The sequence below is a fragment of the Biomphalaria glabrata genome, chromosome 18 (genome assembly GCF_947242115.1).
Source record: "Biomphalaria glabrata chromosome 18, xgBioGlab47.1, whole genome shotgun sequence".
In the NCBI taxonomy this organism is placed as follows: Eukaryota; Metazoa; Mollusca; class Gastropoda; family Planorbidae; genus Biomphalaria; species Biomphalaria glabrata.
In genome coordinates, this window is record NC_074728.1 from 15514122 (window position 1) to 15526762 (window position 12641).

Here is a 12641-nt window from a genome sequence, read left to right on the forward strand (position 1 = left end):
AACCTGAAGGAAGTATTCGCAAGAATCAGAAACGCTGGAATGAAATTGAATCCAAAGAAGTGCTCCTTGTTCAGAAGGAGCGTCAAGTACCTTGGGCACATCGTGTCGAAGGAAGGAGTCAGCACAGATCCGGATAAAGTTGAAGCCGTAAATGAATGGCCGATCCCCGCTAATATCCAGGAGTTAAGAAGCTTTCTTGGACTCTGCACGTACTACAGACGTTTCGTACCAAACTTCTCTAGCCTCTGTAGCGCCCTTCATCAATTGACAGAACCGAAGCGGCCGTTTACTTGGACAACGGAAAGTCAGGAGGCCTTTGAGCGACTTAAAAAGACTCTTGTTTCATCACCCATTCTGGCATACCCGATACCAGGCGAGACATTCATACTTGACACCGATGCGAGCAGTACTGGAATAGGCGCTGTCTTATCCCAAAAGATAGATGGAACTGAGAGAGTCATAGCTTACTTTAGTCGGAGATTGTCCAAAGCCGAGAGAAACTACTGTGTCATAAGACGTGAGCTACTGGCAGTTGTGGATGCCATACAACATTTACACAAATACTTATATGGGCAAAAATTCATCCTTAGGACAGATCACGCTGCTCTTCAATGGCTGTTGTCATTTAAAAGTCCTGAAGGACAAGTCGCCAGGTGGATTGAACGTTTACAAACCTATGACTTCGAGACACAGCACCGAAAAGGACAAACTCACCAGAATGCTGACGCGCTGTCTCGACGACCTTGCAGAATGGAATGTAAACACTGCAGCAAGGTTGAAGAAAAGGGGGGTATCATTGATTGCCTACGTCTTGGAGTACAAGCTTGTGGATCATGGTCCGACGAAAAAATCCGAGAAGACCAGTTAAAAGATGAAGATCTGGCTCCCATTCTGCTTATGAAGGAAGACGGACAAAGACCGGAATGGCATCACCTTTCTGATAAAGGAGCTGCTACCAAGGCATATTGGGCGCAATGGGACTCACTGACAATTGACAACGGAGTTCTCAAGAGGGTCTGGGAAACCGCAGATGGAGAAAGCAGTCGCTTGCAGCTGTTGCTGCCTAAAGTGAGAGTTGCCGAGGTGTTGCAAGAAATCCATAATAATTCTAGTGGGTCACATTTAGGTGTCAACAAGACCTTTGAAAAATTACGCCAGCGGTTTTACTGGTTCGGCTACCGGGATGATGTAGAAGAATGGTGCCGAAGGTGCGTCGCGTGTGCAGCAGCGAAGGGTCCGCACAGGAGAACGAGGGGACGTATGCAGCAATACAACGTCGGTAATCCCTTCGAAAGAATAGCAATTGATGTAGCCGGACCGTTTTCTGAGTCCCAGAGAGGAAACAAGTACGTTCTAGTGGCGATCGACTATTTTACTAAGTGGCCTGAGGCGTATGCGATACCAAACCAAGAAGCCACCACCATAGCGGAAACACTTGTAGAAAATTGGATCAGCCGATTCGGTGCTCCCATAGAGTTACACTCCGACCAGGGCCGAAACTTCGAATCCAAGATCTTTCAAGAGATGTGCCAGGTACTCGGCATCGAGAAGACACGCACAACCCCTCTTCACCCCCAGTCAGACGGGATGGTAGAACGATTTAACCGAACACTGGAACAACACCTGTCGAAAGTCGTCGAGGATCGCCAAGAGGACTGGGACACCTATATCCCAATGTTCCTCATGGCATATAGAGGATCGATTCACAGCACCACTGGTTACACTCCAGCAAAGATGTTGTTCGGTCGAGAACTGCAACTACCATGTGACTTGCTATTCGGGATCCCGGGGAATGTGCCAGCCTCTTCAACAGACTATATCGCAAATCTCCGAAAACGGATGGAGAAAACTCACGCTCTTGCCCGCAGGAACATCAAGATCAACAGTGACCAGATGAAGACAAGGTACGACAAACGGGCCAATGCCGCTGGGTTTCATGAGAACGATCTGGTGTGGCTTTACAACCCACAAAGACGAAAAGGCAAGTCCCCAAAGCTTCAAAAAGACTGGGAAGGACCCTACCGAGTGATAAAAAGAATCAACGATGTTGTGTATCGAATACAGAAGAGCCCAAGGTCGAAACTGAAGTTCGTCCACATCGACAGACTCAACAAGTACTATGGTGAAGCTGGATCTGCCCGGGACGGACAGATCTAAGGAGGGGGCAGTGTTATAAACCTGGTGGCGGCACAGATGGGGGTAGTGGTGTGTGTGTGTAGTCAGCCGACGCAAATCGCCCCAGGCCAGCGCTAGACGAGCGGTCAACCGTGACGAGTTACGACGATCGGCCGAGACGAGTATCAACATGATGGTTCGTGAAGGATCGACGTCGTGAACAGAGCTCAAGAGTGTCACGAGGGATGTAGTCATCTGACCACCCAGAATGGTCGAGCGACGTTCTGTCCGGTTCTAGAAGGCCAGCAGGGACCCTATATAAAGAGCGAAGGTATCAGAGACGAGTCAGACACAACTTCCCGATCTACAGTTCGTTACAACGGCTCAGTACAAGTCAGAGGCGAGACAGAGAGAGAGACCAGTGCAAGAGTTGATACGGCGGAGAGATATTTGTACAGTCTTGTGTTACGTGCTGCCAATCGTACAGTATTGGCTGTTATTTATTGACATTAAACTATCACGTTATTTTGAAGCCCAGATTTGTCAAGTTCTTTAAGTTGGTGGTGTCTGGTGCCCCTGAGCTCTGTTCACGTCGGCGATCCTTCCCGAACTCTCTTGTTGACACTCGTCTCGGCCAATCGTCGTAACTCGTCACGGTTGACCGCTCGTCTAGCGCTGGCCTGGGGCGATTTGCGTCGGCTGACTACACACACACCACTACCCCCATCTGTGCCACCACCAGGTTTATAACAATATATTGAAGAGGTACTTTTTAGCTTCAAACTCCAACTGGAGGGGGTTTTAAACTCAAAGCCCCTGGTAGGGGGTTTTAAATTCAAAACCCCCTGGTAGAGGGATTTCTATCTCAAAACCCCCTGACTGGGTTTTTTAAAATCTTAAAACCCCCTGGTAGAGGGTTTTTAACTCAATTAAAATCTCACCTAAAATAAACAAAATGAAAGCAAAAATCAGTCACTTAATTCCGTTCCCCCCCCCCCCCCCCGCAGGTTGGGGGTTTTCATTTGAGGGGGGGTTAACCTCAACCCCCCCCTGGCTACGCCCATGATGTAATCTATTATAAAAAATGACAAACATTCCTGATAGTCGTAATAACAAAGTACTGAGATCAATCTCAGTTTTGTTTTATTCATTGCATTTAGTTATTTGGACTGTGTCATGTACATGGTGAAAAAAGAGGAACGTGTAAAATTACAAATTAGGCTTCTAAGTTGTAGTGAACAAGAGGTTTTCATTTTGTGACTATTAGAAATTGGAAGTGCAAATAGTGTAATATGTCTGTTTAAAAACATATTGGGTCGAAATTGCGAATAAAAATACTTTTTGTTAAATATAACTTCTGCGGTTTCAATCGTTAAAATTGTTTCTTTGTTCTAGACGCAAGGCGAGTGATAGCAGGCTAAATGTTCGTGGTTATTTTTCGTCCACCGCAAGGGGAAGAATTGGTGATAGGTGAATGGTGACTTAAGGAATCACTCAGGGCATCTTGCGAATGTAATATAGATTATTATTAACTTCGTAGTTAATTTTTTTTATAATTTAGTTTTTGAATTTAATACAACAATAATTATCATAGATTATAAAAGTGAAACTAAACACGCGTCCATCTCAACTTGAGGACGTGTTCTGTGAGTAATATCAGTTCTATCACTAGACACCTCAATAAGATCTAGTGAAGCATGGAATGCAAGCTCAATCCATTAGTGACATCTAATACTTTAATACACTTGTAAAATATTTAAAAAAAATGTAGGCTTATATACGCCAGTGCCAGACTACAGAGTAATTATTTCGGTGATAAGAAAACAGATAATTTATATATGGTGTATGTCAAAAGTCAGTGTTAAAAACTGTAAATCTAAATTTCACTCAATGAATTGTAAAAAAAACAGTGTCCAGCATCAGTGGTCACTTGATACATGGAGATAGACTAATTACCTTGAATTGATCTTCTTTGTCCTTTCTTCGTCCATGTACTACCGCCGCCAAGGCAATCATCCAAAGTGCAATAAGCATAGACACCTAGTAACAAAGGTTTGTAACATTACAGTGGCGTAGCTACCAATGTGCGGGTGGTGCGGGCCGCACAGGGCACCAAGTGGAGAGGGGCACCAAAATTCCCCCAGTGTGTATTAATTTCCTATTTCCCTGAGCGTTTTAGTAAAAACGACTAATTGTATGGACACGAACAAACATAAACTACTGTATTTTAAACATGAACTAACGATTTATAAACTAGTCATGTCTTTATTTTGTTTTATCTCCTTGACTATTTCTTCCATACAATGTAAGCTATAGAACAGTTTGAATCTAATTTACTAGATTTATTTTGGACACACGGTACATGTTGTTACTACACTGATCGATGCTCTGTAATATAAAGAAGAAGATAGGTCAACCTTTTTTTACTTCATTGTTTAGTCCATTGGTTTAATCTAGATATTGAGTTTACAAATATATTACTAAACTCTAGCTCTAAACAATTGTCTTAGTTTATTCATTTCTTTATGATTCTTAATAGTTTAATTTTGGAAATAATTCTATTGTAATGTCCATTTTTTAAAATAACCTTTGTTTTCTACGAGTTTTTTTTTAACTAACTAGTTAATTGTAATACTGTAACGTAAACAAAATGATGAACAGTGCTCAAGACTGACTAGTCTGGCTGGCGACTCAAAACTTTTTAAAGCTCAGACGGAGAAATCGGCATCTCTGGTTCTGTCCAGTCCTTGTAGTCTATAAGGGCCCCATACCCAGATCTATCGGGGTCCCTTATTACCGACCCGTCGGTGTAGCAGAAAATGGCATCTGATGGGTAGGACTTTAGTGTAGCTGATGCCAAGTTTTGGAGTATGGCAGGTGTTAATCGCCTCTTGGTGGCTCCCTCTTTCCCTATAAGGGACATGTTTATTTGTGGGGCTGGCATCTCCTTCACGGAGGGCAAGTATTAATTCTTCTAATAGGAATTCTATCAGTGGAGAGCCCAGATGATTTTGACAAATTGGCCGCAATGTGGAAGAACAATCGCATTTTTATGCGGTTCCTCTCTCTCCACTGTTGCACTAAGATTGTGGTGGGTAGCCTAGAGTCGCCCCTTTTGTAGCGCTCGTAGGCCGTAAGTACCACCCTCTCCCTCCTTAAATGTAAAGGGGCCACGTTGGTTAAGATTTCATCATCTTCATTTAAATCCAAAGATGGATTCAATGAGTGGTGGAGGTTATCCCCGAAAATAGAAAAACATGAGACCAGCAGAGCTCACATTCAGTCATCGCTTGCTTGGACGGAACTTGAAGTTCGCCTGAGCGTAGGAAACAATATGGATAAGGTCCAAGATTTGATTATACAAGAGACGAAAACATGGAGAGTTAGTAAAATTACTATCAAAGTACGATCCACTCTTGAGGGAGCATGTGCTTCGAACTAAGCTTTGTTCCAGACCGAATACATACATGTCTCCACAAATACTAAATGAATTTATTACAAAATTGAGGGATCACGCTAAAAAACAAATCATACAGCAAGTAAAACAAGCCAAATATTTCTCTATTATTTTTGACAGTACACCTGACATCTCAAAGCTGGATCAAACTTTACGGTACGTTGTCATGGATAATGACGGGGTGCAGGTTCGTGAGTCTTTTATTGACTTCATCGACACAAAGGACAAGCATGCTGCTGGAATCGCTGAGATGATTCTAGAGAAACTGCGTTCGGAGGGCTTAGACATAATGGACTGCAGGGGTCAAGGCTATGATAATGCTGCGGTCATGAAAGGTCAAAACTACGGTGTCCAAAAACGTATTCTAGAAGTCACTATTCATTGCCTGCTCAAACTCTGGAGACATTAACTAACAGAGATGAAAATTCATCGACTAGATCTGAAGCAGGTGAATTATTGGTTGCTGTTCAGTCTTTTAGTTTTCTCACCTATCTTGGATTTTGGGCTCCTGTATTAACTGAACTTAATGAAGTGCAATTCTACCTTCAAAACAAAAGGATTGTCTATTCTAGACTGCTCACTCAAACTAAAAACATTAGCGACATTTTTAAGTAGTAATCGAGAGGACATCGCTGAAGTCAGCATTACCTTTGCCGAAAGCGTGTGTTCAGATCTGAGAATCAGTACAGAACCTCAAAAACGTATTGGCCATAAGAAAAAGATGCCTGGTGAGAAAAGTGACGACTCTGTACTTACGCACAAAGAAGAGCTACGAAGGGAAATTTATTCTATCTTGGACAGTATTGTTCAAGAAATAATCACCCGATTCTAGCAACTTCATGATGTAGCAGATAGATATGAATTTTTGTCGCCTTCCCAGCTATTAAATCATCCTAGCGACATTGATAAAAACGAATTTCTGCTGGAGCGAAAGAGGCTTCAACGGTTTGTCACAGTTTCATCAGAAGCCTCCGAACTTCCAAAACCTGTTGAGCTCTTGAAATTTATAAAAAATATTAGCTAGATGATTCAGTCCCGAATTTCGTCATCAGGATTCGCAAAGTTTTGACTCTTGCGGTAAACGTCGCTACATGCGAGAGAAGTTTTTTTCCAAACTTAAACTGATCAAGAATTACTTGCGATCAACGATGACAAATTTACGACTCACTAATTTGGCCATTTTGTCTATTGAACAAGAGCTGGTGGAAAATAATTGATTTCGATAAAATTATTGATACTTTTGCCAGCAAGAAAGCGCGTAAAATTCATTTGCAGTATATTTAAGTAAAAGTGATTTTTTTTGAATTAACAATATTTGATTTATGAATACATATTATTTTGAATGTTAATTTTTTTTTGGGGGGGGGGGTGGGGGGGCATCAAGATGAGGTACCGCACCAGGCAACATATACTCTAGCTACGCCACTGTAACATTATCAGCAGGTTTTTCAAATAAATTGGTTGCGTTAATACATGCATTGATCAAAATTTGAATTGACTAACATAAAAATCTTCATTTACAGGTTCATTATAGTATATCTTACCACTAAGGGATTATTTGTGAACTTTAAGAGTTTCACATCTAAAAGGTTGATCAGTTTGGGAGCAACAATGAAACGCCCGGTGTAGAATGCCGTTACAACACATTGACAGTGTAACAAGTGCAAACTAGAGAACATGGAAAGCTGAAAATAAAAACGTTAACATCAACATATAAAATACTTTTTTAAAAAAAGCCTATTGAAAGGAGAGAATCGCAAAATCACGATGATATAGTGTTGAACTCCCTTTTCCAATCTCAAACAAAATTAGTTAATTACCAATAGATAATAAAATAATTAGTTAATTTTGTTTATCGACTCATGATAGACTTTGAATGATTGGGCAAAATTTCAACTTGATCCACTGGCGGATTCGGGGGGGGGGGGGGCAAATTTTAGTACAGAAATCACACAATTTATATACGAATTCTTTGTTTATGTTAATAATGTACCACCCCTTTCTCGATCTTTAACTTTCGAGTGGGAGGGGCGGTCCAATGTTGTTTTTTTTACAAATCACAAATTTTTGAACACAATTAGTTACATATTTATATTGTTATGACATTTGCAGGAAGCAACTCAACGGCAAGGAAACATTGACAACACAAGTTTAATTAAATAAATCACAAAGCAAGGCGGATATCAACAACCATCCAAAACATTCCACTTCCTTCTACTTTCTTCCATTCATTTTTGTCTCTTTATAGCCATAGAGCCACTACAGAATGGTTATTACAACATGATAAGAAGACGCGGTGGCTGAGCGGTAAAGGGCTTGGCTTCCAAACCGGGGGTCCCAGGTTTGAATCCTGGTGAAGACGTGAATTTTTAATTTCAGTCCACCCAGCTCTAATGGGTATCTTACACTATTTGGGGAAAAGTAAAGGCGGTTGGTAGTTATGCTGGCCTCATGACACTATCGTTAACCAAAGGCCATAGAAACATCATTTTACATAATTTGCCCTGAAAGGGGAACTTTATTATATGATAAAAGCTACTTATTGACATATAATTTAACTAATCTTTATATTATGTCGTACCCCTTCTGGTATTTTGGCCGCTTATGTGGCGGTTGGCATGAGTGTTGGGGCGATTCCATCAATCCCGCCCCCTTTTAACTTTCGAAGGGGGGCGGTCCTATTTTTTGTACAAATCACAGTTTGTTAACAAATTTAGTTAGATATCTTTAGGATAAAAGTTATATATATATATATATATATATATATATATATATATTTTAACCAATCTTCATATTATGTCGTTCCCATTCTGGAATATTTGCCGCTTCTGTGGCGATTGGGTTGTGTGTGTGAGCGATTGCTTCTACTGCCCTCCGCACTCTTTTGAGAGGGAGGGGCAGTCCAATTTGTAAGCAGAAATTATAGTGTGTGGATAAACTTAGTTGAATATTATCACGGTCAAATGATCTTGCGATCTTGATGTTAAAGAGCTTGATGTTGTGGTTCGTAATTTTCTCTCTCTTGTTAGCTGAATCGTCATGAGTTCTGAGATCTTGTAACCGTGATGCCGAGGATTCTATAGATGCATGTCTCTAGATCTAACGACTACCTTAGAAATTGAACAAGTGAAGATTCTTTTCAATTTAAATACATAACTTTAATTCATTAACTGAGAATCACTTAACATATAGTACAGTATTTGCAACAGTAAACTGTATCAGATGAATAACTTCATACTGAGTTTAAATAATGAATATATTCAGATTTCTAATAGATCTAAATACAAAACTTGTCTCTACTAATACGTCTTCACTCTACAAGATTTACATCTAGACTAAAGTCTTCAAAATCCCGCGTACCTTCAAATCATTTCTAACTCTGCCCTAACGTTTGCTTTGGCCAATCTAAATACTCCGCCTGAAGTCAAAATGTCACCGGATGTCGATGACGTCATTGGAAATTCCGAGGTTGACCTTAACCTTGACTTGGGTTTATTTTAAATTATTTAATATTTAAATTAATACATGACTTTGATACGTGATAAATATCTTTATTATATAATCTACTTATTGATATTTAAATCCATTTGTATTATTATGTCGCAAGACACTCTAATCTCTAAAGCATTAGTAAATATGAAATGAACAAGGTTACAAAGACAGTTTGTGTGGAAACAAAACTCAAAATCGACCCTAGAAGTGGTCCACCCAGGCAGGTAAAAAGGCAGGTATCAATATTTTCAGAAAGAGCATCAGAATAAAATTCTATAAAAAACAAATGACAGAGAAGAATGGAGAAAGAAGGTTGAAAGATCTTGTGTGGTGCCCCAGAGGTCCACCAGACCAAAGGATAGGTGAAAGTGAATGTGAACCTAGCCTAACTGAGGTATTATAATGAATATCTAAATGATAATTGTTTTGTAAAGGGTCTTATTCAAATCCTAAAAAAAAAAATCTGTGTCCATCTGGTATTGCAGTCAACGCGATATGAAAAAACTACTTATTAAATTGTTTTAAATTATGTAAAACTTATTATGCATATTAAATAGATTTTTCTCTTTAAAAAAAATTAACTTTTTTTTTTGAAAATGTAGTAATTAGTAGGACAGAACTTACATAATTTAGCAATACAAATATAAAAAGAATTTTTGGACAAAAAATCTAAAACCGTTTGCATAAATGTGTTCAAAATATGAAAAATTGCATCGTAATATCCCCTAATAAAGAGCCTCCCGTGTTTGTTACTATTAATAGGGAATAGTTGTATAAGTGGTGTATTTTTATGAAATAACTGCTTGCATAAGTGATTTTAAAAAATTGATTTTTCGCTTTTAGAAAAGAAAAAAGTACCTCCCCCCCCCCCACACACACACCGGCCAACGATCTTAACCATACAATCTGAATTCAGATAAAGAAAAACGAGGACAAAAGAGTAGCACCGCGGCCTTGATTAGGGAGAAAATGTCAGGCCGCGAAAATTGGACTAATATTCCTCCAAAATCTCTCTATATTGCGCAAAATGGCGGATTCAGATAAACGTCGCCAAAACGACCTGGTCAGCCTGGGAATCGACACTCTTAAGGTTCCGTTCGAGCTTCAACTCGGTAGGCTGCGACTCAAACGTGGAAATACGCCTAAATGTCACTAGATAGAAAGCTGGCAATGCTCCAGCACATCCAGGAGGACGTTGAAAGAAATGCCTCTAAGAAGTTAGCGTTACTCAGAAAGCTGGCCAAGCACAAAGTGGGGTGCCAAAGCTGACATGCTACGCACACTGTACTTAGGGCTGTTAGATCACAAATCGAGTATAGTTATAGCACCAAGGTATACGCCAGTAAAACACCCATCGAATCACTCGACCGAGTACAGTCTTAGGCTCTAAGGTTTATTTGCGGCACCTTTCGGACAAGCCCGACTAATGCTGCTGAAATTTTATGCAACGTGGCCCCTTTAAATCTAAGGAGGAAGAGGGCGGTACTAACAGCATTCGAACGCTACAGAAGGGGCGAGTCAAAGATACCCACCACTATATTAGTTAATCAGTGGAGAGAGAGAAAAACCGCATCCTTCATATTGCTGCCATTTTGTCAAAAAAAAGTGTGCTCTCGACTTATCGGGTCCCAATTAAAAGGATAGGTACTTGCACTCCGTTGAGGAGATTGCCCATCCTACAAATTAACCTGTTCTTTATAAGGCAGGAAGGAGCCACTAAGAGGCACTAAACACCTGCCAAACTAAAAAATTTGGCATTGGTTACTTTAAAATCCTACCCATCAGATGCCATTTTCTGTTACACCTTTAGGTCGATGTTGAGGGATCCGAGTATGGGGCCCTAATAAACTACCCGGACCGACCAGAACTAGATCGGCTCTCTAATTCATAGATGCAGAATTAAAAGGATAGCCAGGGCATTTGAGGCTATTTGAGCCCGAATGACACAAAAGAGACCAGCGCGACTACTGTCGTGTTGGTAACTGACTCTTGCTCTAGTTTCCTAGCTATGGGTGGCGGCGGGAGAGGCTCACCCGTGATAGAAGAGGCAGTCGGCGCTGCAGATAACATCTGCCAAGCCATTGGAGTTGTCGTTTTCATGCAGTGGGTGCCCTCACATAGCGGCGTGAAGGACAATGAAGCGACAGACATTCTCGCACGAGAGGGAGCTTTGGCAGCCACTCACCTCGACGCACCACGCACGTTTTTACATGCTTCGGCAGAAATCCGAGCACTTATTTATGAGAAGTGGTTTCCTGGGAGGAATCTGACAGAGCCCGTGGTGTCTGACAGCGTATGCGTCACTCAGATCGTTATGATCTATGGGGGCGGTTGAGGAGGTCAGAACAAGCAATTATTGCACAGTGTAGGGCGGAACAATATCCTGTTGGGGCGCATTAGCCCGTTTCGTCCGAACTACGACTCCCGATGCATCACTGTGGAGCAAGCGTCCAAACAGTGTCGCATATCTTGTAAGAGTGTCCCCAGCTCCGAGAGCTACGGGGGACGTGTCTGAGCAGTCACTTGGCTTTTATGGAGGCTACGAGGCATTACGCCAAACTGCCCAGTTTCTTGCCAGAGCACTACGGAAGGATTAGTCCTTCCTGCTCTGATTTTAAATAGGATTTCATCTCAGGTATACTTGAAAAAGAAAAGACCCGAATAAATAACTTTTCTTTTGAATTTTAATTTTAACATACATCATTCAAATAAACAATTTTCTTACCATACATTTATCCGATAGGAACTTCTGTGCGTGTCTATCAAAGTGCAGGCAAGACACTTTGTACGGAGTGATAACAATTGTTGTATTTTGTAATGACTCTTGTGTGTCTCCAAGCCCATCAACTTTTTGGTGAAGCTTTAACCGTATTAAAATGCTGTAAAACTTGATATTTTTGTTTATTTGAAACTGAAATAATATATATAGATATACAATATATAAAATATAGTGTGGTTTGTTATAGACTTTTATAAAGAGGTCAATAAATGTATGTATGTATGTATAAACGATACTTATCTTACTCTTTGTAGCAAAGGCAGAACAATAAGATTGTTATCTCTATTCAAAGTGCCGGATGGTGTGTCCATTACTTCAACTGTTTTTAAAGGAAATGTCAACATTTCCTCATCATACATCTGTAACATTGCAAAAATATAAGTTAGAAAACAAAAGTGTATTTGTTTACATTCAATTGCTTTGTTACACAGAACAAAGTGTATTTTCCATTTGTTAGTGAAACGTATACTGCTCATGCATTTTAGTAATATACCGTATTTAGTAAAGTAAGCTATATTTCTAAGAAAGAAGATTTATGTTTTACTTACATTTTTGAAATCACTAATTATATCAGTATATCTTGCTTTAATTACGAGTTGCAGCTTTGCAAGTGAGACTATGCTCAACACTGTTGCTTCTTTGGAAGATGCAGGTATAGACATGTATATACAAGCAGATCGAACAATTCTAAACTCACTATCGTGCTCAAATAGTTGCATAGAAACATCATAGTGTGTACCATTCTGAGTTGATTCTTTAAGATAAAAATATATTCAAAAGATTGGAAAAATAAGAAAT

At 40.2% G+C, this 12641-nt stretch overlaps 1 protein-coding gene across 4 annotated transcripts in view; it reads right to left on the reverse strand.

Moving 5' to 3' along the window:
• LOC106079668 (polycystic kidney disease protein 1-like 1) overlaps nt 1-12641 on the reverse strand; it is a 360015-nt gene that overhangs the window by 185526 nt on the left and 161848 nt on the right. For all 4 annotated transcript variants that reach the window (XM_056017219.1, XM_056017218.1, XM_056017220.1 and 1 more), the window contains exons 29-33: nt 12392-12597; nt 12089-12202; nt 11790-11975; nt 7117-7257; nt 4072-4155 (exon numbers count right to left, since the gene is read on the reverse strand). In XM_056017219.1, coding sequence (XP_055873194.1) covers nt 4072-4155; nt 7117-7257; nt 11790-11975; nt 12089-12202; nt 12392-12597 — 731 coding nt within the window. The remainder of the gene's footprint in view (nt 1-4071; nt 4156-7116; nt 7258-11789; nt 11976-12088; nt 12203-12391; nt 12598-12641) is intronic.